The sequence below is a fragment of the Budorcas taxicolor genome, chromosome 14 (assembly GCF_023091745.1).
Source record: "Budorcas taxicolor isolate Tak-1 chromosome 14, Takin1.1, whole genome shotgun sequence".
Classification (NCBI taxonomy): domain Eukaryota; kingdom Metazoa; phylum Chordata; class Mammalia; order Artiodactyla; family Bovidae; genus Budorcas; species Budorcas taxicolor.
The window spans coordinates 75,815,094-75,839,916 of NC_068923.1; the positions used below are offsets into that span (position 1 = coordinate 75,815,094).

At 46.7% G+C, this 24,823-nt stretch overlaps 1 protein-coding gene and 1 non-coding gene across 2 annotated transcripts in view; one reads left to right on the forward strand and one right to left on the reverse strand.

Annotated features, from left to right (window-relative positions):
* Window positions 1–334: 334 nt before the first annotated feature.
* GRHL2 (grainyhead like transcription factor 2) overlaps window positions 335–24,823 on the reverse strand; it is a 125,481-nt gene continuing 100,992 nt past the window's right edge. The window contains exons 12-15 of the mRNA XM_052651829.1: window positions 19,645–19,739; window positions 15,719–15,804; window positions 2,489–2,553; window positions 335–449 (exon numbers count right to left, since the gene is read on the reverse strand). Coding sequence (XP_052507789.1) covers window positions 335–449; window positions 2,489–2,553; window positions 15,719–15,804; window positions 19,645–19,739 — 361 coding nt within the window. The remainder of the gene's footprint in view (window positions 450–2,488; window positions 2,554–15,718; window positions 15,805–19,644; window positions 19,740–24,823) is intronic.
* On the forward strand, window positions 3,912–4,015 carry LOC128059702 (U6 spliceosomal RNA). The gene has a single exon (XR_008200628.1). It is a non-coding gene; the product is annotated as a U6 spliceosomal RNA (small nuclear RNA).

Genomic DNA, 24,823 nt, shown 5'->3' on the forward strand with positions numbered 1-24,823 from the left:
TCTTCAGGATCAATGGACTGAAAGGGAGAGCTCCGGCCCGTGTCAGCTGGAGCCAGCAGTGACCTGCAGAGTCCTGGTGGGCCCTAGGCCCCGGGCTCCGGGAAAAAGGTGGACAATAAATAAGGATGTGACAGGCTCAAGGCCCCGTCCCAAGGGCCCTGGGTGGCCCAAACGCAGGGATCCCAGCCCGGGTCTTCGGGCCTCACCCTGCTCCCCAGCGCAGTCGTGTAACAGCAGTCGTCGGTGGGTGAGGTGGGTCTGCGGGGCCTGGGGGCCGGGGGCCTCCGACTTCCCCGGGGAGGAAGGCCCTGAGGGCTGCAGCCCAGAGTGGGGCTCAGATTTCCATGAGTGTGATCTTGAAGCCTTCCACCATGCTCTCCATGTTGAGGATGAAGGTGTCCTCATTCGAGTAGTGCTCAATGATGTTGTCGTCCATATTCACCAGGATGCTGCGGGGGTGAGTGCAGGGAGAAACAAAGATGCCATGATCGAGGTGCTCAGTGAAGGGCAGGCTCCAGGCTGGGGTCCCCTCAGCCACTCTTTCACAAGGGAGGCCAGGGAGGTGGGTAGAGGGTGGAAGGGAGAGGAGACAGGCAGGGAGAGAGGCCCTCACTGTATTTCTTTCCCAGAAATCAGTTAGAGGGAAGTAAAACCTCGATTTCTCAGAACTTCTTATGAAATGGGATGTCAGAGATCATTCAACCCAAACCTTTGGTTCTCTAGACTGGTAAACTGAAGCCTAGAAAAAGTTAACAGAGCCTGAAATCACAGAGCTAACTATTGACGGAGACTGGATCTAAAGCATTCATTAAACCATACTGCCTCTTGAAAACACCTTTTCCTCTGCACTTACAAGAGGAAAATAAACCAGAGCTGCGGCTACCCTTCCTCGAGCGTGGAGTCTGTTCCGCAAACCTGTGTTCAGTCCTCACGGCAACCAGGGAGGCAGGTGCGATCACCGCCACGTTGCAATTGAGTAGCCTGAGTTCAGCGAGGTTAGATCATGTCCTCAGGTTCACTCAGCCGGTTCAAGGCTGAGCTCGGTTTGGGTACTAGCTTTGCCTCACTGTGAAGTTCATACTCTATCACATGTGACCTAGCCCTTAGTTAACCATCTGAGCTGGGTTTCATTTTAAGAAAACCAACAACTTTCCATGAGACAAGTCCTTGAGCCAATCCCCTTCTTTGAAGTCAGACAGACCTTCGTTTGAGAAGTGACTATCATTTTACAGCTATGTGTCATCAGGCAAGTTGTTTAGCCTTTGAGAGTCTCGGTTTATTCTTCCACAAAAATAAGAATAACAACCCTGCTTTAAAGGGTTGTGGTTAGGATTAAAGTATTTAGCCCAGGGCCTGACACCGGACCCGTGGAAATGAAATGCTACCATCGGCATGCACATCAGCACTCAGGGCTTCTGCTCAGCATGAGACCCTGAGACACCACTCAGATCTCACCATCAAAGGAATCCACTCAGCCTCTTGCACTGACTTTGGAAAGAACATGCGTTTTAGTGAGCTTTTCAACCAGGGCTCAAATGGAAAGGGTTTCCCGCTTGACTGCAAATTAACTGAGAGGCCCCATTACTTGGAAGTCCCCAGTATCCCAGATCATCAATTTCTTCTATGAAAAAGGCCCAGAGAAGACTTTAAAGATCAACTTTCTGCTTTTTGTAAGAAAACGGATCCAAAAGCTGACTCACTGGAGACCCTTTTCCAGTACTAAACCCTGTTCCACGGCCACTATGCTTATAGCTTCATTCACAGGAGGCCCCAAGAGGGCTGGAGGCAGCAGACAGCAGAATGTGCAAGCTAAATACTTGGGCTTTGGGGCCACGGAAGTTTACTTGGGTTAAATCTGCATTTCACCTACTGAACACGGGACTTCGGGCAAAATGCTTAACCTCCATCTGGCTCGATTTCCTCAGCAATAAATTAGGGATAAGAATCTACCTCACTGAGTGAAAAGGAATAACAGAACTTAGCAGGGGATCCAGAACCTACCGAAGACCAGATAAATGAGAGCTATTGTTCTTAACACTGAGAACAAGCAGGTTCAGTAATCACTTCGATCATTCTGTTAATAATGACCCCAGAAGAATCCCTGACGTCCTGAATCCTTTGTATTCCTACTGTGCTGCCTCGAGACCAAGCTTAAGGGCAGCGCGTGATTCCCAACAAACTTGGCTCTCTGCCCAAGGGCCACTCTCCCCACTTCCAGACCCCTCTGCTCTACCCACTAATCCTGTCGTGGAGGGGACATCTCAGCTGATACCATGGCAACGCACTCTCACTCCTCTTTCTCCCATTAAAGATCCTGAAAATGCTCGGCGCGGGTAGGCTGCTCGCACTCCTCCGGGAAGATGACACACAATTTTTATAAAAGGTGAACAACAGAACTAACAAAAGATGGGCGCCATCTTGTTTTCATAAAGGCACTGTGTAGACATATCTGATTTAGAGGTCAATTGAAATTTGGTTTCTTTCTTACCCTTTTTTGCTTTTCTTGTAAAGCTTTGTGATCTTCTCCACGGGCAGCCCATATTTCTCAGAAATCTGCAACCAGTAACAAAAAGGCAGATGAGTGTGGAAGGGGAACCAAGCAGAAGCAAGAAAGTTCCAACATCACTGTCCTTGCAGATGTTCCTGGGTGCCAGTGGCCTTCACTCACGAGTCAAGCTTTTCAGAAAGACTCATTTGCAAGGCTCTCCCTTTGGACACACCACAAATTAATCAGCAAAAGATTCAGTCCCACGAGAATCTGATCTATGATAAAGGTGTCATTTCAGTTCAGTCAGAAAAAGATGGACTGTAGTCATGATGTTGGATTAAATAGGTAAAAAAGAAAATTAACAAGTTAACGCTGGCTCCTTTCTCTACTCCTTCCATCAGAATAAACATCATCAAAGATTTACATGTGAAAGATGAAACCATGCAAGAAGCAACCATGAATCAGTTCTTTGTATGGATATTCTCCTTAGATAAGGAAGGTCTTTCCAAGCAAGTACGAAACCTAAAGAAAAAAGGCCAAAACGTTGATAAAACAGCATAATACTTAAAATACCAGTATAGCAAAAACTACCTTTTAAAAAATTGAGGACAGACAATACACTGGGAAACATTTCTGTGGGCAACAGAAATGACAGATGTGGAACTAACGTCCTTCAGTTAGAAAGAACATCTAGGAATGCAAGCAAAAGGCTAGGGCTTCCCTGGTGGCTCAGGGGTGAGAAGTCCGCTTACCAACGCAGGAGACACAGGTTTCACCTCTGATCTGGAAGATTCCATACGCCACGGAGCAACTAAGCCTGTGAGCTACAACTGTTCAGCCTGAGCTGTAGAGTCCAGGAACCACAAGTACTGAGCTCATGAGCTGCAACTACTGAAGCTTGGGCACCCTAGAGCTTGTGCCCCGAAACAAAAGAAGTCACTGCGGTGAGAAGCCGGTGCACTGCAGGAAGAGCAGGCTCCCCCGTCACCGCACCTGGAGAAAGGCCCGTGCAGCAGGGAAGACCAAGCTCAGCCAAAAACAAATAAATGGAGGACTGATGTGCTCACTTTAGGGCTTCCCAGGTGGCGCTGGTGGCAAAAACCCCGCCTGCCAATGCAGGAGACTCGGGTTCGATGCCTGGGTGGGGAAGATCCCCTGCAAGAGAGCTTGGCACCCCACTCCAGTATTCTCGTCTGGAGAATCCCATGGACAGAGGAGCCTGGCGGGCTGTAGTCCATGGGGTCTCGAAAAGTCGGACACGACTGAGCAACTGAGCATACCACACACGAGCTCACTTTGGCAGCACATACACTAAAATTGTGGAGAAGGAAATGGCAACCTATTCCAGTATTCTTGCCTGGAGAATCCCATGGACAGAGGAGCCTGGCGGGCTACTATCTATGGGGTTGCAAGAGTTGGACACGACTTAGCAACGAAATCACCACCACACTAAAATTGATACAGAAAAGATGAGCACGGCCCCTGCACAAGGATGATACGCAGGCTCCTGAGTCAGTCCATATCCTTTAATACAAATGAATTCATTTGCAAGACAGAGACAGGCTCCAAGACATAGAAAACAAACTGATGGTTACCAGGGGAAGTGAGAAGGGGAGAGGGAGGGATAAATTAGGAGTCTGGGATTAACAAATATATACTATTGTATATAAAATAAAAATAGGACAGACTGTATAGCACAGGAAACTATATTCAATACATCTTATAACACCTTACAGTGGAAAATAATCTGAAAAAATATATATCTGAACCATTTTGCTGTACACCTAAAATGTCCTAAAATGAACATAATATCGTAAATCAATCATGCTTCAATTAAAAAAAAAAAGACAGTTCAGTGAAAAAAGGAAGAAAACAACATAAGTAATTTCAGATAAATGCAATAGGACAATACACAAATGAAAAAATGCACCACTACACTAACTTAAAAATGCAAATTAAAGCAACCGGAAGATTTCTTTATCAGGGCAACAAAAACTGAAAGCTTGATAATACAGTGACAGCCAGAGGGTAAGGAACAGCAACTCTCTTAGTCTGTAAACAGGAGAGCAGCAAGCTCGACCTTTCTGGAGGCAAGTTTGGCAGAAGATATTGAAATTTAAAAGGCATATATCTCTTGACCCAAATAGTCCACATCTAGTAATCAGGTCTACAGAAATACAGTCAGATGTATCTTGAAAGTATCGCTGTTCATAACACAGAAAACAACCATTAAGCACACTTTGATATTTGCTCAGTTAAAAACCATGAAGTCATATAATCATTCAAAGAAATGCACAATGCCTATATGAAAAAAAAAAATGTCCTTAACATATTAAGTTCAGTTCACTTCAGTTGCTCAGTCATGTCCGACTCTTTGCGACCCCATGGAAACATATTAAGTGAAAAAACACAAATAGAAAAACAGTGTATATTGTGTGATCCTGCTTGTATATTTTTAAAAATATGTGTATAAGTAAATGGGCTTCCTGGGTGGTGCTAGTGGTGAGGAACCCACCTGCCAATGCAGGAAACATAAGAGACACAGGTTTGATCCCTGGGTCACGAAGATCCCATGAAGGAGGGCATGGCAATCCACTCCAGTATTCTTGCCTGGAGAATCTCATAGACAGAGAAACCTGGAGGGCTTACAGTCCCTAGGGCTGCACAGAGTAGGACACAACTTAGCACGCATGCACACATGTAAGTAAATAGAAAACATCTGAAAGACCCACCAATCTATTAACAGTAGCTACCCTGGAAAAATGGACAAAAACAAGATTATTTTTCTCTTCACTTTGCATAATTCTGTCCTGTTTACTTTTACAGTGACTGTCACTTATTTTCATAAATATAAAACAGTATAACAGTAGTTTGGAGATGGCGTTCCGGAGAGACTTACTCGAAATACTTTCTCTCTCTCCCAAATCCAATCCACCCACTTCTTGAGTCCAGTGGCTGGCTCGGTGCACAAACGGCTCACGCTGTGCACAAACAGCTGGCGCTGGTGAGGTTTGGGACTCTGACTACCTGGTGGTCTAGCAGGGCCTGGGGAAAGAGCCCAAATAGCTCCGGAGCAAAGGTGGGATAGCTTTGTCTCCTGGGAAAAGCTTATTCTCCAGAGAATCATAGATTCCCACCTGCCCATCCCTCATACATAGGAAGACCTCCCCCCCCCGCCCCAAGCCCCAAAGGCGCAGGACAGCTGGGCTGAGGGCTGAGACAGCAAAGGGGGACTGGGAACCGAACAGCCCGCCTGTGGCCCCCACCGTGCCATCACTGATGGGGCTGCCCCATGGCCACACTGGAGCCCATAGGAGCCCAGCACAGAAAAGAACCTGGCCTGTGGGGCGGCAAAGAACATGTACAGAACTTGTGTGTAAGGTATCCATGTGAACAGAACATAAAAGAGCACTTAGGAAGACTGCTGTATAGCACACACACGTGCAAAATCCTGATCTAAAAATATGACTGAACTAAAAGATCTGCAGGTTCAGTAAATGAGTTGAAGGCTAGGTGGTTGATCCAGCAAACCAATCGAGTTGGGAAAGGTCAATTAGGAAAACCATTTCAAGTGCAAAGCAAAGACACACAGCATAGACAGAAATCGGGAAGGGAATACAAGGAGAGCGGGAAGGAGGGAGATCTGAAGAATAGAGGCAACCATATCAGATGTCAGGGACGTGGCTCAGACGGCAAAGAATCCGCCTGCAACACTGGAAACCCAGGCTCGATCCCTGGAGAGGGGAATAGCTACCCACTCCAGTATTCTTGCCTGGAGAATTCCATGAACAGAGGAGCGTGGCAGGCTACACTCCATGGGGTTGCAAAGAGTCAGACACGACTGAAAAATTAACACTTTCAAACTTTCAAAGTCCCAGGCAGAGAAAAAGGAGCAAATGGAGATGAGAAAACAATTAAATAATAGAAGACCACATTTTTAGACAGGAGAGGTATCCTGAATCCTAGAAGGGATCAGTGAGAAAACAGCCATGCGTCTGGCCATTCTGAAAAGTGCCAGATCTCCAAAGGTAAGAATAAAAATAAAACACCCTGGACCCTCCCAGACAGAAAGTACAAGTTATTAACATTAATACTAATACTAAAAAAAGAAAAGAAAAAGAATGGACCTGGCTTCAGTCTTCTCATCTGCAAAACTGGAAACCAAAGTGGAATAACCACTACAGCCTACTGAAAAAAGGGATGTCACCGCACGAGTTCTGTACACGGACAAGCTCTCCCTCAACACTCAGGTTAAAGAATGGCATTTAACAAACGCATTTCATTCAAAAAATCCCATTTGAAGAAAATACTCATAAAAGATCTCTAGCTGAACAGAACACACAAAAGAACGAAGACTTCAGCAAAGCAAAGGGGGAAGAAACAAGTAACCAGTGTTATACCATTAAATTAAATATATATATATATATATATATACACACATACATTGAGAGAGACATACTCTATATACCTATATACATTATATATGGCTAGATAACTATAGTTCTCTATACAGAACTCTATATACATATATATAGTTCACATATAGATATAGATTTATAGATATGTATATAATATATTCTGGAGATGGAAATGGCAACCCACCCCAGTATTCTTGCCTGGAGAATTCTGTGGACAGAGGAGCCTGGTGGGCTGTGGTCCATGGGGTCGCAAAGAGTCTGACATGACTGAGCAACTAACACACACACATACGAGCGACTCTTTGTGACCCCATGGACTGTAGCCCACCAGGCTCCTCCATCCGTGGGATTCTCCGGGCAAGAGTACTGGATTGGGTTGCCATTTCCTTCTCCAGGAGATCTTCCCCACCCAGGGATCGAACTCTGGTCTCCCACGTTGCAGGCAGATGCTTTACCATCTGAGCCACCAGGGAAGCTCATATATAGATAGATAGATATATCTATATACACACATAGGTAAATGGACTGGGGAAGCGAAATAAGTGTTAAATAAGGGTTCTTGAAGTGAAAAGAACACAATGGGAGGGAAAATCTAATCATGTCCTAGAGAGAAAGCAATAAACTACTTTAGGAACATCCAGAAGCCTGGCATGTGTGGGGGTAGTGCGCGGTAAACATTTCAGGGCTCTAGAAGACTCCTCTCACCCAGTGGGTCGGGGAGCTAGAGAGCAGGGGTTCAGAAGACAGTTGAAAATTTATTTTCAAATCGCAGCACAATAAGGAGAAGAGATGGAAACAATTTAGGAAAAGTGTGGACCACAATAAACTGTGGAAAATTCTGAGAGAGATGGGAATACCAGACCACCTGACCTGCCTCTTGAGAAATCTGTATGCAGGTCAGGAAGCAACAGTTAGAACTGGACATGGAACAACAGACTGGTTCCAAATAGGAAAAGGAGTACGTCAAGGCTGTATATTGTCACCTTGCTTATTTAACTTATATGCAGAGTACATCATGAGAAACGCTGGACTGGAAGAAACACAAGCTGGAATCAAGATTGCCGGGAGAAATATCAATAACATCAGACATGGAGATGACACCACCCTTATGGCAGAAAGTGAAGAGGAGAGTGAAAAAGTTGGCTTAAAGCTCAACATTCAGAAAATGAAGATCATGGCAGCTGGTCCCATCACTTCATGGGAAATAGATGGGGAAACAGTGGAAACAGTGTCAGACTTTATTTTTTGGGCTCCAAAATCACTGCAGATGGTGACTGCAGCCAGGACATTAAAAGACACTTACTCCTTGGAAGAAAAGTTATGACCAACCTAGATAGCATATTCAAAAGCAGAGACATTACTTTGCCGACTAAGGTCCATCTAGTCACGGCTATGGTTTTTCCAGTAGTCATATATGGATGTGAGAGTTGGACTGTGAAGAAGGCTGAGCGCCGAAGAATTGATGCTTTTGAACTATGGTGTTGGAGAAGACTCTTGAGAGTCCCTTGGACTGCAAGGAGATCCAACCAGTCCCTTCTAAAGGAGATCAGCCCTGGGATTTCTTTGGAAGGAATGATGCTAAAGCTGAAACTCCAGTACTTTGGCCACCTCATGTGAAGAGTTGACTCATTGGAAAAGACTTTGATGCTGGGAGGAATTGGGGGCAGGAGGAGAAGGGGACGACAGAGGATGAGATGGCTGGATGGCATCACGGACTCGATGGACGTGAATCTGAGTGAACTCCGGGAGTTGGTGCTGGACAGGGAGGCCTGGCGTGCTGCAACTCATAGGGTCGCAATGAGTCAGACACGACTGAGCAACTGAACTGAACTAAAGAATAATTTCCAAGAAAAGGTGGAAAACATTGATTTAATCCAGCTGCAAAACTAAACAGAAAGAGGAAGCCACAAAGTGAAATAAATAAATAAAGTTTTTCGTTATGAGTTGCTTGACCTGCTAGCGTTGGGTTTTGACTTTTGGTTGGTGTCATTTGGAACTTGTTTTTAAAATGAAATGGATAAATAAAGGAAAAGGTGTTCTATTTTCTCCTCAACCTCAGCAAGTTCACATCTTTTCTGAAAGAGAAGTGAATCGGATTCTTGGATTTTCCCTTTTCAGGAGTTTGACTCCCAGTTTCCAAAGCATGAATGCATATACTCAGCTCACAAATCAGTTGATAACAGTGAGGAAATTTGCATAAATCTGCATTACTCCAGTTTCAATTTGGGTCTGCCTGGAGCAGCAGCAGCAGCCTGCATTTTCCGAGTGCTTAGTAAGTGCTTAGCATATGGGCATGGGGAGCTCTGTATCTATTAACTCGCTCAGTCCTTGAATCACTGAAACAGAACAGGTGCTTTTGAGACCTGTTTCTCAGGCAAGGAAACTCAAGCTTACAGTCATTAAGTAACTTGCCCAGGGTGCCTCAGCTAAGAAGTGACAGAGACAAGATTTAAAAGGGTAACAGTCTGGCAGTCTGGTTTTGGATTCTAAACTTACAGAGAAAAGAGGCATATGTTGGGACTGTTTGGAGCAGGGCTCCAAGAAGAGACTGGCAAAGTGGGCTCGGGCATCAGGGTGCCAAGGGCAATAGTCTCCAGGAGGGCAAAGACCTGGCCTCTGTGCAAGCATCAAAGGCAAAGGCAACTGGATAAAATGCCACCTTCACACCGTATCCTCTGCCTCCACGCCAGGCAAGGAAGTGTGCTTTGCCAAACCCAGAAGCCTGCAAAGAAGCGAGACCATGCCGGATAGCATGTGGAGGAAGCTGGCCATCTGTCGGGAGGTTACAGAAAGGAATCGTTCTGCCCAGGAGCTGGGTGATCTCACCGCAGCATCCCCCTTCCGTGTGTGTGGCAAGCGTGTGCTTTGCAGCAGTTCTCAGAGCAAGGCATTAAGAGTGCTTAGTTTTTTCTCTGTTTTTCAAGTCGTCTGAACTGCCCAAACACATCCATCATTTTTAAAAGCCCGTGATGAATATTTTTAAGGATCCCTAAGACTTCCTTGGAGAAGGAAATGGCAACCCACTCCAGTACTCTTGCCTGGAGAATCCCATGGACAGAGAAGCCTGGTAGGCTACAGTCCATGGGGTCGCAAAGAGTCAGACATGACTGAGAGACTTCACTTAAGACTTCCTTGGCAGGCTTCCCAGGTGGCGCTAGTGGTAAAGAAACCGCCTGCCAATGCAGGAGATGCAGGTTCCTGACAGATGCAGGAGACACAATCCTTGGGTTGGGAAGACCCCCTGGAGGAGGGCATGGCGACCCACTCCAGTATTCTTGCCTAGAGAACGCCAGGGACAGAGGAACCTGGCAGACTACAGTCCCTGGGGTCACAAAGAGTCAGACATGACTGAGCACGCACACACACACACACACACACACACACACACAAGATTTCCTTGGCGCCCAGGAGGCTCCCAGGTCCTGGACATATCTCATCAACATGTTACTGGCTACCTGATGGTCTGGAACATTTAGACTTTCACTCAGTGCTGAGTTCTGTTTTCCCAGAAACCTCTGATCTGTGACAGGTGGAACAAATTCCCCATTGGTTTTCACCAATGCAGGACTCCGTCTGCCTGGTCTAGAAGCGTCTAACACAGCTGCCAGTTCTGGAAGCCGGTGACTTTTCTGTGGGGTTATAAAGTGCTGAGTGTGGGCTCTAGGATGCACTTTTTAAAACCCGGTGACTCTTGCTTGCAGATACTTCCTAGGTGACTGCATTTGATCTGTCAATAGAATCAGGGGGGCCAGGCTTGTATCTCCATGCATGAATGAGTCAGCAGCATAGAAGTGGGTGCTCCCAGGTTCATGAACCCTCCTTTCCTTGTGCACCCTAGCCAGCTTCACCATGGAAGAACACCCTTATTTTTAGCCCCTTTGGTTAGAGGGACGCTGCCTGCCTCCCCACCCCACAGCACATACAGTCATCTGCTATACATAAATACTCAAGTACTCTACGTGCTGCTTTAAACACGGCTATGAACTCACTTAATCCTCGCAACAACTCTACATCTCGTTTTATCATTATCTTCATAATAATAGGCCATATTATCATTACCCTGGTTTCAGAAGTGATAAACCTGGGGTGTAGAGAGAGGCTGAGAAATTTGCCCACTACCCTGAAGTGTCAGAGCCAGGACTTGAACCCTGACTGTGTGGTTCAAAGCAGTACACACACACTTCTTGCCTGATGGCTCACTGTTGCCCAAGCTTCTTTCCTTTAGTTGATGTGAGCTGTGGCTTGGAATGTCTGTTCTTCTTGTAATAACTTTTCATGTGTGGACGTCTCCCTAAGTGGACTTAAGTTGCTCAAGGGCTTAAGTTGGCTCTGCCACTCTGTAGAGCTATCAGACCTCTCAGAACACCCACACCTGTAAAGGATGGCGATGACATCTGACCTCCCAAGTTTACAGGGATATTCTGAGGATCAAATGAGAACAGTGCACGTGGAATATGCGCCACCCATAGTACTCGGCATGGTGGCATGCTCGATTCAGTCAATCAAGCATAATACTTATGCTTAAAGACCTGGGGACACACAGAAGACAGCAAGAGCAAAGTCCCTGTTCTCAAGAACTTCACATTCCACTGGGGAAGAGAGAAACAAATAAACAGGGTTAGTCACAGTGCGGGTGGAAGTGAAGGTGATGTCGAGCCCCACTGTGATCCAGCGAGACCACAGCTACCAATCACTTGCAGCACTGAACAGATGTCACAGACAGGAAAGGAAGACACCAAGGAAAAAGGTGTGATCAATCAGTTTAGAATTGGTCTAGATCAGTGGTTCTCACAATTGGTTGATCTAAGAATTCCCTGAAGAACTGTTAAAAATATAGTTTCCTGCAGCTCCATCTGCATCCCACCTCCAATTCAGCAGAACTGGAATCTGGGTTGAGGTCTAGGTTTGTGCACTTGAAACAGCTAAGTCAGTTTCAGTAATATGATCTTAAAGGCCAGGTTAAGGGTATGAACGGAGAAGGCAATGGCACCCCACTCCAGTACTCTTGCCTGGAAAATCCCATGGACGGAGGAGCCTGGAAGGCTGCAGTCCATGGGGTCGCTGAGGGTCGGACACGACTGAGTGACTTCACTTTCACTTTTCACTTTCATGCATTGGAGAAGGAAATGGCAACCCACTCCACTGTTCTTGCCTGGAGAATCCCAGGGACGGGGGAGCCTGAATGGCTGCCATCTATGGGGTCGCACAAGGTCAGACACGACTGAAGCGACTTAGCAGTAGCAGCAGCAGTAAGGGTATGAAGGGCTTCCCAGGTGGCGCTAGTGGTAAAGAATACCCCTGCCGATGCAGGAGACATAAGAGACTCAGGTTTGATCTCAGGGTGGGGAGGATTCCCTGGAGGAGGACCTGGCAACCCACTATTCTTGCCTGAAGGATCCCATGGACAGAGGAGCCCGACAGGCTATAGTCCATGGGGTTGCAGAGTCGGACACGACTGAAGCAACTTAGCATGCAGGCACACAGGGTATGAAGGGTATGAACTCTATCCAAAGGGTCCCTCTAGCTCATAAATCAATCTTCCAGTGATCTTAGGGTCATTTAAAAAATCTTGGTTCTTTTGAAGAGGTAGAGCTCACACTTTTTGTTGTGTTCATTTCTGGTTGTGTTTTCCCTTTACAGGGGCAGATTCAGCAATGACAAACTCCATTCCAATGGCAAATCCTGAGAACAGAAGAGACTACCAAGCCGGGCATTCACGTGTTTTCCTAGAGGGAGGTCTTCCATTCCCTGCTCTGCATTGCCGAACAATGCCAACCACAGGGGGCCAGTGTGCATCGGTAACATTCTTATGCTTTTTAAAAAAAATTTCAGGTGAACAAATAATTCTTTTTACATGTCATACAATTCCCCACTTAAATCATTTCAAGTGTGCAATTCAGTAGTATTTAGGGCATTCACGATGTTCTGCAAACATCAGGACTATGTAGTTTCAGAACAATTCATCAACCCAGATCGAACTCCTGGCAACAACGAATCTGCTTTCTGTCTTTATGGATTTGTTTATTCTTGATATTTCCTAAAAACTGAATCATACGATGTGATCTTTTGTGTCTGGCTAGCAATTCCATTCCTCATATATATCCCAAAAAATTGAAAAAAACAAGTATTAAAAAAAAAAAAAACTTGTACCGGATGCTTATGGCAGCACTATTCACAATAGCTAAAATGTGGAGGTGAAAACCCAAATGTCCATCAACTGGTGAATGGGAAAATGAAATGGGTATATTCATACAATGGAATATTACTCAGCCATTAAAAAGAATGAAGTACTGGTTTATAGAACAACATTCAGTTCAGCTCAGTCACTCAGTCGTGTCCGACTCTGCGACCCCATGAATCGCAGCACGCCAGGCCTCCCTGTCCATCACCATCTCCCCAAGTTCACTCAGACTCACGTCCATCAAGTCGGTGATGCCATCCAGCCATCTCATCCTCTGTCGTCCCCTTCTCCTCCTGCCCGCAATCCCTCCCAGCATCAGAGTCTTTTCCAGTGAGTTAACTCCTCACATGAGGTGGCCAAAGTACTGGAGTTTCAGCTTAAGCATCATTCCTTCCAAAAAACACCCAGAACTGATCTCCTTTAGAATGGACTGGTTGGATCTCCTTGGAATCCAAGGGACTCTCAAGAGTCTTCTCCAACACCACAGTCCAAAAGCATCAATTCTTCGGCGCTCAGCCTTCTTCACAGTCCAATTCTCACATCCATACATGACTACTGGAAAAACCATAGCCTTGACTAGACGGACCTTTGTTAGCAAAGTAATGTCTCTGCTTTTGAATATGCTATCTAGGTTGGTCGTAAGTAACTTTCCTTCCAAGGAGTAAGTGTCTTTTAATTTCATGGCTGCAGTCACCATCTGCAGTGATTTTGGAGCCCCCCAAAATAAAGTCTGCCACTGCTTCCACTGTTTCCCCATCTATTTCCCATGAAGTGATGGGACCAGATGTCATGATCTTCGTTTTCTGAATGTTGAGCTTTAAGCCAACTTTTTCACTCTCCTCTTTCACTTTCATCAAGAGGCTTTTTAGTTCCTCTTCACTTTCTGCCATAAGGGTGGTGTCATCTGCATATCTGAGGTTATTGATATTTCTCCCAGCAATCTTGATTCCAGCTTGTGTTTCTTCCAGCCCAGTGTTTCTCCCAGCCCAGTGTTTCTCATGATGTACTCTGCATATAAGTTAAATAAGTAGGGTGACAATATACAGCCTTGACGTACTCCTTTTCCTATTTGGAACCAGTCTGTTGTTACATGTCCAGTTCTAGCGGTTGCTTCCTGACCTGCATATAGGTTTCTCAAGAGGCAGGTCAGGTGGTCTGGTATTCTCATCTCTTTCAGAATTTTCCACAGTTTATTATGATCCACACAGTCAAAGGCTTTGGCACAGTCAATAAAGCAGAAATAGATGTTTTTCTGGAACTCTCTTGCTTTTTCCACGATCCAGCGGATGTCGGCAATTTGATCTCCGGTTCCTCTGCCTTTTCTAAAACCAGCTTGAACATCAGGGAGTTCACGGTTCACGTATTGCTGAAGCCTGGCTTGGAGAATTTTGAGCATTACTTTACTAGCGTGTGAGATGAGTGCAATTGTGCGGTAGTTTGAGCATTCTTTGCATTACCTTTCTTTGGGAATGGGATGAAAACTGACCTTGATGAACCTCAAAAACATGCTAAGTGAAATAAGCCATCCACAAAAGACAACACACTGCATGATTCCACTCACAGGCACTGTTTTATACATTTAGACATATTACTCCACAGCCCAAAATGCTGTTTCAATGTAGCAGTTTTCCAGACTAAGTTTCTGGACTGGCCCTTAGCAGTCCTATTGTCTCCATCACTGTGCTATGCTGCGCTTAGTCACTCAGTCGCGTCCGACTCTTGCGACCCCATAGACTGTAGCCTGCCAGGCTCCTCTGTCCATGGGCTTCCGTAGGCAAGAATACTCGAGTGGGTTACCAGTTCCTCCTCCACTCCACCACTATAAAAAAATCTATATCTTCTACAACATAAATGTACAGGGGAGTCAGAAATCATATTCAAGGTAGAGTCACATTCACATAGATAATACATAAATAAAATATAAAATATCTTCATTTAAATTGGGGATGAGAAGGGAGGGAAGAACTTCAGAATCTTACTTAAATTATTATAACTATGCAATATATATTGTTTCCTTAACCAAAAGAAGTCATAATTTATTTTGGATTACACTATCACAGCTGGTGAGACACTTCCTAATTAGTTTTGTTCCGTACGTATTTGGAAGTTGCACGCTAAGTCGCTTCAGTTGTGTCTGAGTCTTTGAGATCCTGTGGACTGTAGCCCACCAGGCTCCTCTGTCCACGGGATTCTCCAGGCATGAATACTGGAGTGGGTTGCCATGCCCTCCTCCAGGGGATCGTCCTGACCCAGGATTGAACCCTCATCTTTTACGTCTCCTGCATTGGCAGGTAGGTTCTTTATCACCGGTGCCACCTGGGAAGCCCATATTTGGAAATTAAGCACATCTAATTTGGTTTCTTGCAAAGAGACTGATAGAAACCCACAATTTAACCTTCCTCTATGGCATCTTTACTCTGATTAGCCTTAAACTGACAGGGAATTGGCCATTTTTCAATTTCCCTCTCATTAAGGATAGAAATCAGTGTCTCCATAAATCTCCACTTTTCATTTTTCTTGTATAAAGCTCATTCCACAGCCAACCTCGAAGGCTGCCTTTTAATAAATGGATTCCAGCCCATAGGAGACTGCATGCTGGTTTCTTGGGGGCTGAAGGGGGCTCACGCTTACCGCTTCCATCAGGCCTTTCACAGTGGGGGATTTCAACATCAAGGCATCAAACACGTCGTCCGTCTCCTTCCTCACGTACAGAAGCACTGCAAGAGAAGGGTGGGAAGCCATGACCACGGAGCCCACGCGGCTGCCCTGGAGACCGCTCCCCTCACACAGGGGTCAGAGGCTGCCATCATGCGACCCCTGACCCACACAACAGCCCACCCGGGTGACGAGGCACCTGCAGCTAGGGACTGTTACTGAGGATTCCATGAAAGAAGCCGACAGTAGGGTGTAAGATGTCGTCACATCACACCCATCACATTTGAATTCCTTTGGGCGGGCACACGATCTCTTTATGGCCCATCTTTCTGTGACCTCTATCTTCTATTTATTTGATCATTCAACAAATATTACTGGATATCCACCTGGGCCCAAGGCCCCAGGCGGTGTGACAGGAGCTGGGTTGCAGTAATGAGTTAAGACAGAGCCTGCCCTTCAGAAGTCCGTAGTCCACATAGAGAGGCGGGCATTCCTCAAATGAGCAGACAGGTGTCAGAGGTATGAAGGAAAAAACTACAAGCGGGGGCTTGTAAGGCCTGCGCTTTTTCAAGGAGGTGGGGAGGGAGGGCTCCCAGAAGGCTACTCTGAAGGAGCGATCTGAGTTGTGGAGGGTGTAGACGCAACCGCGCAGGCCATGGAGGTGAGGAGAGAGGGAGAGAGGACAGGGAGGCGACCCCCAGGTGGACAGACCAACAGGCCCGCAGGAAGACAGGGCAAGTCAGAGGCAAGCTGAGGGAGGAGCCGAGAACCTGATCTGCCTTTGAGCCCGGTTCAGCCTGCTGGGGGGCCCTGGTCGTCCAACCCCTCCAAGCTGAGGACGATACCTCCCTCGTGGGGCTGCTGAGACGGCTGAATGAAACAGCACCGTGGGCACCAGGCACACAGGCGGCACCCCCAATTCCTTCATCTCTGGGGTCATTATGAAGCAACTGTAGTGATGGTGCTGGTTCCCTCGGCGAAGGCACATGCAGTTTTCTGCTCATTTCTCTATAACTTAACATACTGAATCCAGCAATGCACAGAATACAAGAGATGGCAGGGACCCCAGGGGTCCTCAGGGAGGCAAAGACACAGTTACTGCAGACCTACCCTTACAGCAACTGCACCAGACTTAGCTCCGGGGAAGAACTGGGGAGCGCTCTTCAGATGCGACTCTCCAGGCCCCGTGAACTGCCTGCCCTTTCGTTCCCTCCTCCTGGTGATGACCTGGCTCCTGCTTCTACCTTCAGAGGGAAGGAAGGGGCCGAGGCTGAAGCCCCATGCACCTGGCCACGACAGGAAGAATGTACAGGTCAGAAGCCCCGTTGAGCCCGGATCCTGACCGCCGTCAGATACCCACGGAGCCGCGGTCACCACCAGCCTGAAAGAATGAAGCTGGAGCTGGGAAATGAAATCAGCTCTAATCCAAACTCCCACCCCTTCTTCTCCTCCTGCCCAGTGCCCAGGGACATCATTAAAGTTGCTGCTTTGTAACAGCAGCGTCTATGGGTGCACAAAGGCTCTGCCCGCATTTTCCTTCTGCAGCCAGACGTTCAGTTTCTGTATGACACCCCAGAAAGAAAAAAAACAAAACCTTAAGCACTGCAGTTTCTTCTCTTCATCAAGTATAAAAATAAAATACCAAGGAAATAGATTGGGGAATAGTATCTCCAATATTGGATAGCCCCCATTTCAGCTACAATGATCTAGTGACCTAATGGTACCATGTAAGGACTCAATGTTAGCAGCACAGCGAGAAATAATTAGACCGCAGGGCCTCAATTACTACTAGATGGGGGAAATTAAAGTAAAAAAGAACAAAACAGAACAATACAAAAATCCCCACCAGTGCCTCTTACAGATGAACGTTCTGTAACTTCTTCCCATGGACCCTCAACAGAAAAACGTAATCTCCAGTACCCTAAGGAAACCCCAAACCATGTTCTATTGAAGTGACTGCCACTTCCACCAGATCTGAGATAGTGCAGCTGCCGTTCCTGCTGTAGGAGTCCCTGGAAAGGGTTAAAGGGGGCGTGGCGGCAGGTTGACGGGCTACAAACTGTGCCACCGTCTCCTGCCGGGCTTGTTGACAGCCACACTGGCAGTGCTGGGCTTACAGCTCACCCCCACGGCTTGCCCAGAGAGACAGCTCTCATTAACTGTGTGTCTGCAGATAATAATCACTCCGCTAATGATAGCAATAACCATTACCACACATCCAAGACCTCCTACAGACAAAGGCAGCCAGCCACAGGGGGCCAGCCCCTGGTGACTCCAAGGGAGCCACCCTGAGAAGTGGCTACAAAGACAAAGCAGCAAACAGCGGCATTGGTGATAATTATGCTCACTCCCTCTCCCGGAGAACTTCTAACAAACAAACAGTGGGCACCATCACTGATCCTGGCTCCTTGTGCTCATCAAAGCCCAGCTCAGAGTAGGAGTCCTGGCGGAGGGGCTCAGGAACTCCACAGTCCTTTTCCAAAGACAAGCTACTCTGGGAGTTCTCTATTGCTGGAAGATTGCAGCGCCCTCATGTGTCCCTACAACTGAGATGTTTCAAAGGCCGTAACCGTATCTCATCACAGCCCAATACAAATTCTGGTGGCAATTTTTGTGCTGACTTCACCACCTCAAAATAATTTGAAAAACACAAACTTTAAACCAGTCACACTCACTAACTATGGATCTAAGCTGCAATCACTTTGGCCTGTGTGATTCTTGATTTCCATACAACACTGCCCTCTTTTTAAAGGATGAGATATAAAAGGTATGCAGGAACAGAGCTCAAAATGGACTCAAATATTTGATGGTGAGCCTGGGAAATCTGAAAACCCTTTAAAGGTTTAAGTATTACTATTGCAATCAACACTACTCAGTTAATTATGCTCTTTGAATTCTGAAATGCTCATTACTCAATCATAATTATGATGATACGCCTTAACTAGATCCAGGCCTAAAAACGAAACTAATAATAGTGAAGACGGAGTGCTCACTATGCACTGGGCACTTGAGTTTAGTGCTTTACGTACATTGGCTCATCAATCCTCACTCTGTGATGTAGGTACCCTTGTGGTCCCCATTTTACAAGTGAGGACTGCAATGCGCAGAGGACCTTCCCAAGGTCATTCGATGTGACAAGGCTGAGGGAGGCTGCAGAGGGGATGCTCTTACCACTGTACAAACCCATTTTAACAAATAGGGGAAAAATTCTCAATAACAAAAGCCTCAAGCCTGTGCAGATGGTGGGCGTACAGCAACCTGCCTCATTAACAGTCCAGTGCTGCATAAGCCGGAAGTCCTGGAAGCTCATGGTGTTGGCTACAGCAGACTGTGCAGGGTACGCCCCCTTCACCCCTTCCTCTTACTCCCAGGAAGGACAGTGGGCCAGCAAAGCATTGAGATACTGAACAAGACACTAACATGCCCATGCTTCCTTTCTTACCCTCTTGGTGAAGAGGAATAATATCCTTGACCAAGAGAAAATGAGTTAAGTTGTGATGTCACAGAAAATAGATTCATTTACTTCTACCATGATCGATCATTGGCGTCTATTGAACAAGTCTCAGCTCTTGGTGCTCATGAGAGGCTATTGTCAAACACAGCGCGGTTTCTTTTTAACTTTCTATCTCACTGCTGGATGAATCAGTATATTCATTACATTGCCCTCAAGGTAAAGGAAAGAACCAGCTCCCAGAAAGAATAAATGTTTGCTTAGGGCGTTTAAAGAGGTGAAGTTGAAAGCAAAGGAGGATACTGTGGACTTCCTGTGTCAATAAGAGCATCTCCAGGCCAGCACGGAACCGCAGGGCCCAGACAGAATGTGAGCTCTCTGGGTGAATCGTCCCCTACTCTTCCTCATGAGAGTGAGGCCAAGGAGGGCAGGGCCCCAGGGCGAGCGGTACCTCGCTTCATCCCTTCTTCTTTCATCTGCTTAGAGGGTGCTGGACCAAACTCCTCTTCCATGGGCCTGAACATCCGTTTCACAAGGACACTGCTGCTAGAAAAGATGAGAAAGTGTTCATTCATTAAAGTATGCGGGGTGCCAACAAAAATCTTTTCCCGTTGTGTATACCATCCCTCATCACAACTGGATCCATGCACCAACCTCCCGCCTTCGGGTCACAGGTCCCAAGTGGGCGTGTGGGACAGAACACACACCCCAATGTCTCTACCACGTGGCCCCGAGACATTCTCCTTGTCCTAAATATGGATCCGCCAGGGGAGACCCCTGGGTTTCACCCACTCTGTCCTGCACATCACCCCCTTCCTGCTCAAATGTCTAGGGCTAGGGAGGCGATGTGAGCCCTGTGTCTGTATGGCCTCCAAGTTACCCAGCCCCTCCCATCTAGCTAGCCTCTGGGTGTCCTGCACCCTCTCACCAGCCCCGAGGGCACAGCATGACCTCTGTCTGGAAAGGGCACAGGCTTTCCTTGTGCGTGCGTGCTAAGTCACTTAAGTCGTGTCCGACTCTTTGTGACCCCGCCAGGCTCCCCATCCGTGGGATTCTCCAGGCAAGAATACTGGAGCGTGTTGCCATGTCCTCCCCCAGCGGATCTTCTCAACCCAGGGATCGAGCCCACATCTCTTATGTCTCCTGCATTGGCAGGCAGGCTCTTTACCTCTGGCACCACCTGTGAAGGCCTCAGGCCTGCCTCAGTGGGTCTCAGTTATGAGGTCGCCCTCAGACCCTGCTGTTCCATGGCTCCATCAGCTTGCGATAGAGGAGACTGCAGTGGTGGAGGGTTCCTAGATCCAGCCCTCCCTTCCTCCAGGAGAGGGTTTCAGCCCCCCTTCCTGAGGGCCCACAGGTCCTCAGTCAGCAAGTTCTGGTAGCTCCACATATCCTCCCAAAGCCCCTGTCCACTGCAGGCCTTCTAAGGAAGGGAGAGCTGTTCAGGAGAAAGGAACCCGGAAGAACAGTAGTCGTCGCTGCTGAGAGTCGCAGCCGGCACGTGTGTCCCCTCAGACTCAGAGGCTGAAACCCGAGCCCCCAGGAGAAGGGCATTCAGAGGCAATGAGACCCTGCGGGTGGAGCCCCGCATGATGGGAGCATCTTTTAAGGAGCAGATGCCCTCTCTCTGCCATGTGAGGACACAGCAAGAGGATGGTGGTCTGCAGGCCAGAAGAGGGTCCTCACCAGACGGCAGCCACACTGGCATTCTGATCTCTTCCAGTCTCTCCTTCTAGAGACTTCCAGCCTCTGAAACTGCGAGACGCACGCTCTGCTATCTGAGCTGCCTGGTTTACGGTGTTTTGTTACAGCAGCCCAAGGTGACCAAAACACCCAGCCAGCGGTCCTGCGTGGCGTCTTACTGTCCTTTAAGCCCTCAAGAGAGCGGGTGCATGTTTTCAGAAAACTTTCATCTCTGGGGATTCCTGGACCCAGGCACATGAAGCAATGATAGATGGGCAGCTCAGCGGTATTGTCAAGACATGAACCCTGGGTATAGACCACCGTGGTTTAAACCCCTGCTTTGCAGACTCACAGACATAGAAAACAAGCTTATGGCCACCAAAGGGGCAAGGGGTGGGGGCAATAAATTAGGAGTTTGGGTTAAAATCTAAAATAGATAACCAATAGGGACCTACTGTATAGCACAGGGAACTCTACTCAATATCTTGTAATAACCTACAATGGAAAAGATTCTGAAAAATTATATATGTAACTGAATCATTTTGCTAGACACTTAAAACTAACGCAACACAATAAATCAACCATATTTCAATAAAAATTAAGAAAAATAATAACCCCGGGCTTTGCAATCTACTAGCTTTGGAAGCACGGACAAGTCCTTCAGCTGCCCTGAGACTCAGCCTACTTGTCTTTAAAAGGAGGCTGTTGCGAGAAGTAAATGAATTCAACATATGTGAAGCACTCACAGAGTTGCCTGACACATTGTAAGAACTGAAGTCTTATTAGAGATGCGTCATGATGATCATGAAAATGAACAAGGCAGAGATCTGAGGAAGAGAGATACGGGGAAAGAGGACAGAAGGCAGACAATTTTAAAAAGCTCAAAGTTCCCATTTACCATCATATAGCAAATAGTCCAAACTACCTCTCTGGTCCAAATTAAGGGCTAAAGTTGGAAAAACTTCTTGCATTGGCAATTGACATTGTATCAATCCCAAGCTTCCAAGATATTAATAATATAAAACTCTGTTCCAAAACCAAACCTCTACTGGCATCACTGTCATTCAGTTCAGTTCAGTTCAGTTCAGTTGCTCAGTCATGACCGACTCTTTGCAACCTCATGAATCGCAGCACGCCAGGCCTCTCTGTCCATCACCAACTCCCGGAGTTCACTCAGACTCACGTCCATCGAGTCAGTGGTGCCATCCAGCCATCTCATCCTCTGTTGTCCCCTTCTCCTCCTGCCCCCAATCCCTCCCAGCATCAGAGTCTTTTCCAATGAGTCAACTCTTCACATGAGGTGGCCAAAGTACTGGAGTTTCAGCTTTAGCATCATTCCTTCCAAAGAAATCATTAAGCTTTTATTTTATCAATTCTCAAGTCGAGTTAATGGTGGGATCCAGTGGTAGAAAGAGCACATGGGATAAAACTATCCAAACAGCATTTATATTAATTCTAATGGTTTAAATTATTAAACCAACAAGGCTTTAATTGACCATCTCACAATCTAGATCTGTGACTGTGAAAGTCGTCCAGTCGTGTCTGACTCGTTGCAATCCCATGTAGCCCGCCAGGCTCCTCTGTCCATGGAATTCTCCAGGCAAGAATACTGGAGTGGGTAGCCTATACCTTCTTCAGGGGATCTTCCCAGTCCAGGGATCAAACTGGGTTCTCCTGCATTGCAGGCAGATTCTTTACCAACTGAGCTACCAGGGAAGCCAACTAGATCACACTCTAGAGCAGGGGTCCCCAGACTCCGGAATCTAATGCCTGATGATCTGATGTGGAGCCGATATCATAGAAACGAAGTACACAATAGGTATAATGTGCTTGAACCATCCTGAAACCAATGCCCCCTCCTCCAAGATGCATAGAAAATCATCTTCCATAAAACCAGTCCCTGGGGCCAAAAAGGTTGGAGATTGCTGCTCTAGATGGTCCAAAATTATGTTCACCAGTCCTTAAGAAGACCACGTTTTATAAAGCACTTTTCATCTCCTTAATAAATTAAGTCTCTTGAACACTCTGTGAGCCAGCAGGGCGAGAACTAATCTTATCCCTACTCAGTGATGACCAAACTAAGGCACAGCTGCCGTGTCTTATGCTGGGCAATGCAGCTAAACAGTGAGTCAGGCTGTTAAGAGAACCCAGCTCTGAGGGACAACCTCATGATAAAGCACCCAATAAAACTGAGATGATGCTGAGTGAGAGTATGGGAAATGATATGAAGAGTCAGCATTCTGTTCTATCCCATGGTAATCAAACCATGGAAAGAGCTAGAGGAAAAACTCAAGGTCAAGTCCCAGTTGAGGGTGGTAATAGGTTTAGAGAGCCCTGTTCCCTCGATCTTCCCCTCACTTTTCTTTAAAATCATAAAAGTGGGTCATATTATTCTGTCATGTCTTGAATCTGGCCTGACCATGACCTTGGGAGCGGAAGATTAAAAATTCATTGACTTGGCAGTCAGTGACCAGGAGGTTAATAGTGAGTAAACAGCCTGAAATATCACCAGACACTCACGCGGTGTCAGGGTTCCTTAACTAGCGATTTTCTTTTTCTCACCAAGGAAGATTTATTTATATTTTTCCAGTTCTGTTGACTTTTGACAGCACCTCACTCTGAGCCATGACAAACTTTGTCATTAAAATAACATCTTGGATAAACCACATTTCTCTTAGTAGTTCAGAAATGCTTTTTCACACTTCCAAATCTATAAACCCAGTGGGAGTCAATAGCTTGTGTGGTCTGAATTCAGTGGTTTCATTTCTTTTCAAGGCAAGGTGAGAAAAGAAGGGCAGAAATGACTGCCCAGTTGATAGATGGAAAGAGCACAGATTTCAGGTCTCCTGATGTCCTGTTCAATTACAGCAGATTGCACCGCAAAAGGATGAGAACAAGGAGAAGGTGCTTTCTCTGACACCAATCTTCTTCCTTCAACCCACACCTTTTGGGCACAGTGTGTTAGGTTAACGTGTGGAGAGACTCCAGACCCAGCAACGTATGAAGCCATTGTTTTATGGGGTCAATTTCAGGGACAGCCAGTCCCTGAGGTATAAACAAAGGATAGTTGTCTCATCAGAAAAAAACTGGTAAGGTGCCTGGGTCTGAAGCCTGAGTCTCTGGACATACTTGGCAATGTTGAGCCCTACCTGTCAGGCTGAGTCACACCAGACATCAGTACCTAGTGAGGAGGTGTCAGAATAAAACCCAGAAAGGAGCTGCCGGCACCATGGAGGCAGTTTGTCTAGTTCACAGCTCTGCTTCTGGCCCATGTAGGCTGGCGACCACATCCACCCTAAAGAAATGAATGTCCCTACCCTTTGTTGGTTTCCCTGGTGGCTCAGATGGTAAAGAATCTGCCTGCAATGTGGGAGATCCAGGTTCACTCCCTGCGTTGGGAAGATCCCTAGGAGAAGGGACTGGCAACCCACCCCAGAATTCTTGTCTGGAGAAACCCATGGACAGAGGAGCCTCGTGGGTTACAGTCCCTGGGATCACAAAGAGTCAGACACAACTGAGAGACCAACACCACCACAACCCTTTATTGGCCTCAGAAAAATGGAGGTCCTCTTATGTTCAAGTCCTCACAAAGGCTCTCACATAATGGAGTAGAATCTCAATTTGTTTGCAACAATAAATCACTCTTTGGGGAAGAATCTATCATCTCCAAATGACTTTAATCAATGCGAGTTCAGGGTCTTGGTAGAATTCATCTGACACAGTAAAAACAAGCCAAAGTCAAAAAGCAAACAAACCCCACATATATTTAGTAACAATTACGGTATATCAGTTCAGTTCAGTTCAGTTCATTTCAGTCGCTCAGTCGTGTCCGACTCTTTGCGACCCCATGAATTGTAGTACGCCAGGCCTCCCTGTCACATCACCAACTCCTGGAGTTCACTCAGACTCGCGTTCATCGAGTCAGTGATGCCATCCAGCCATCTCGT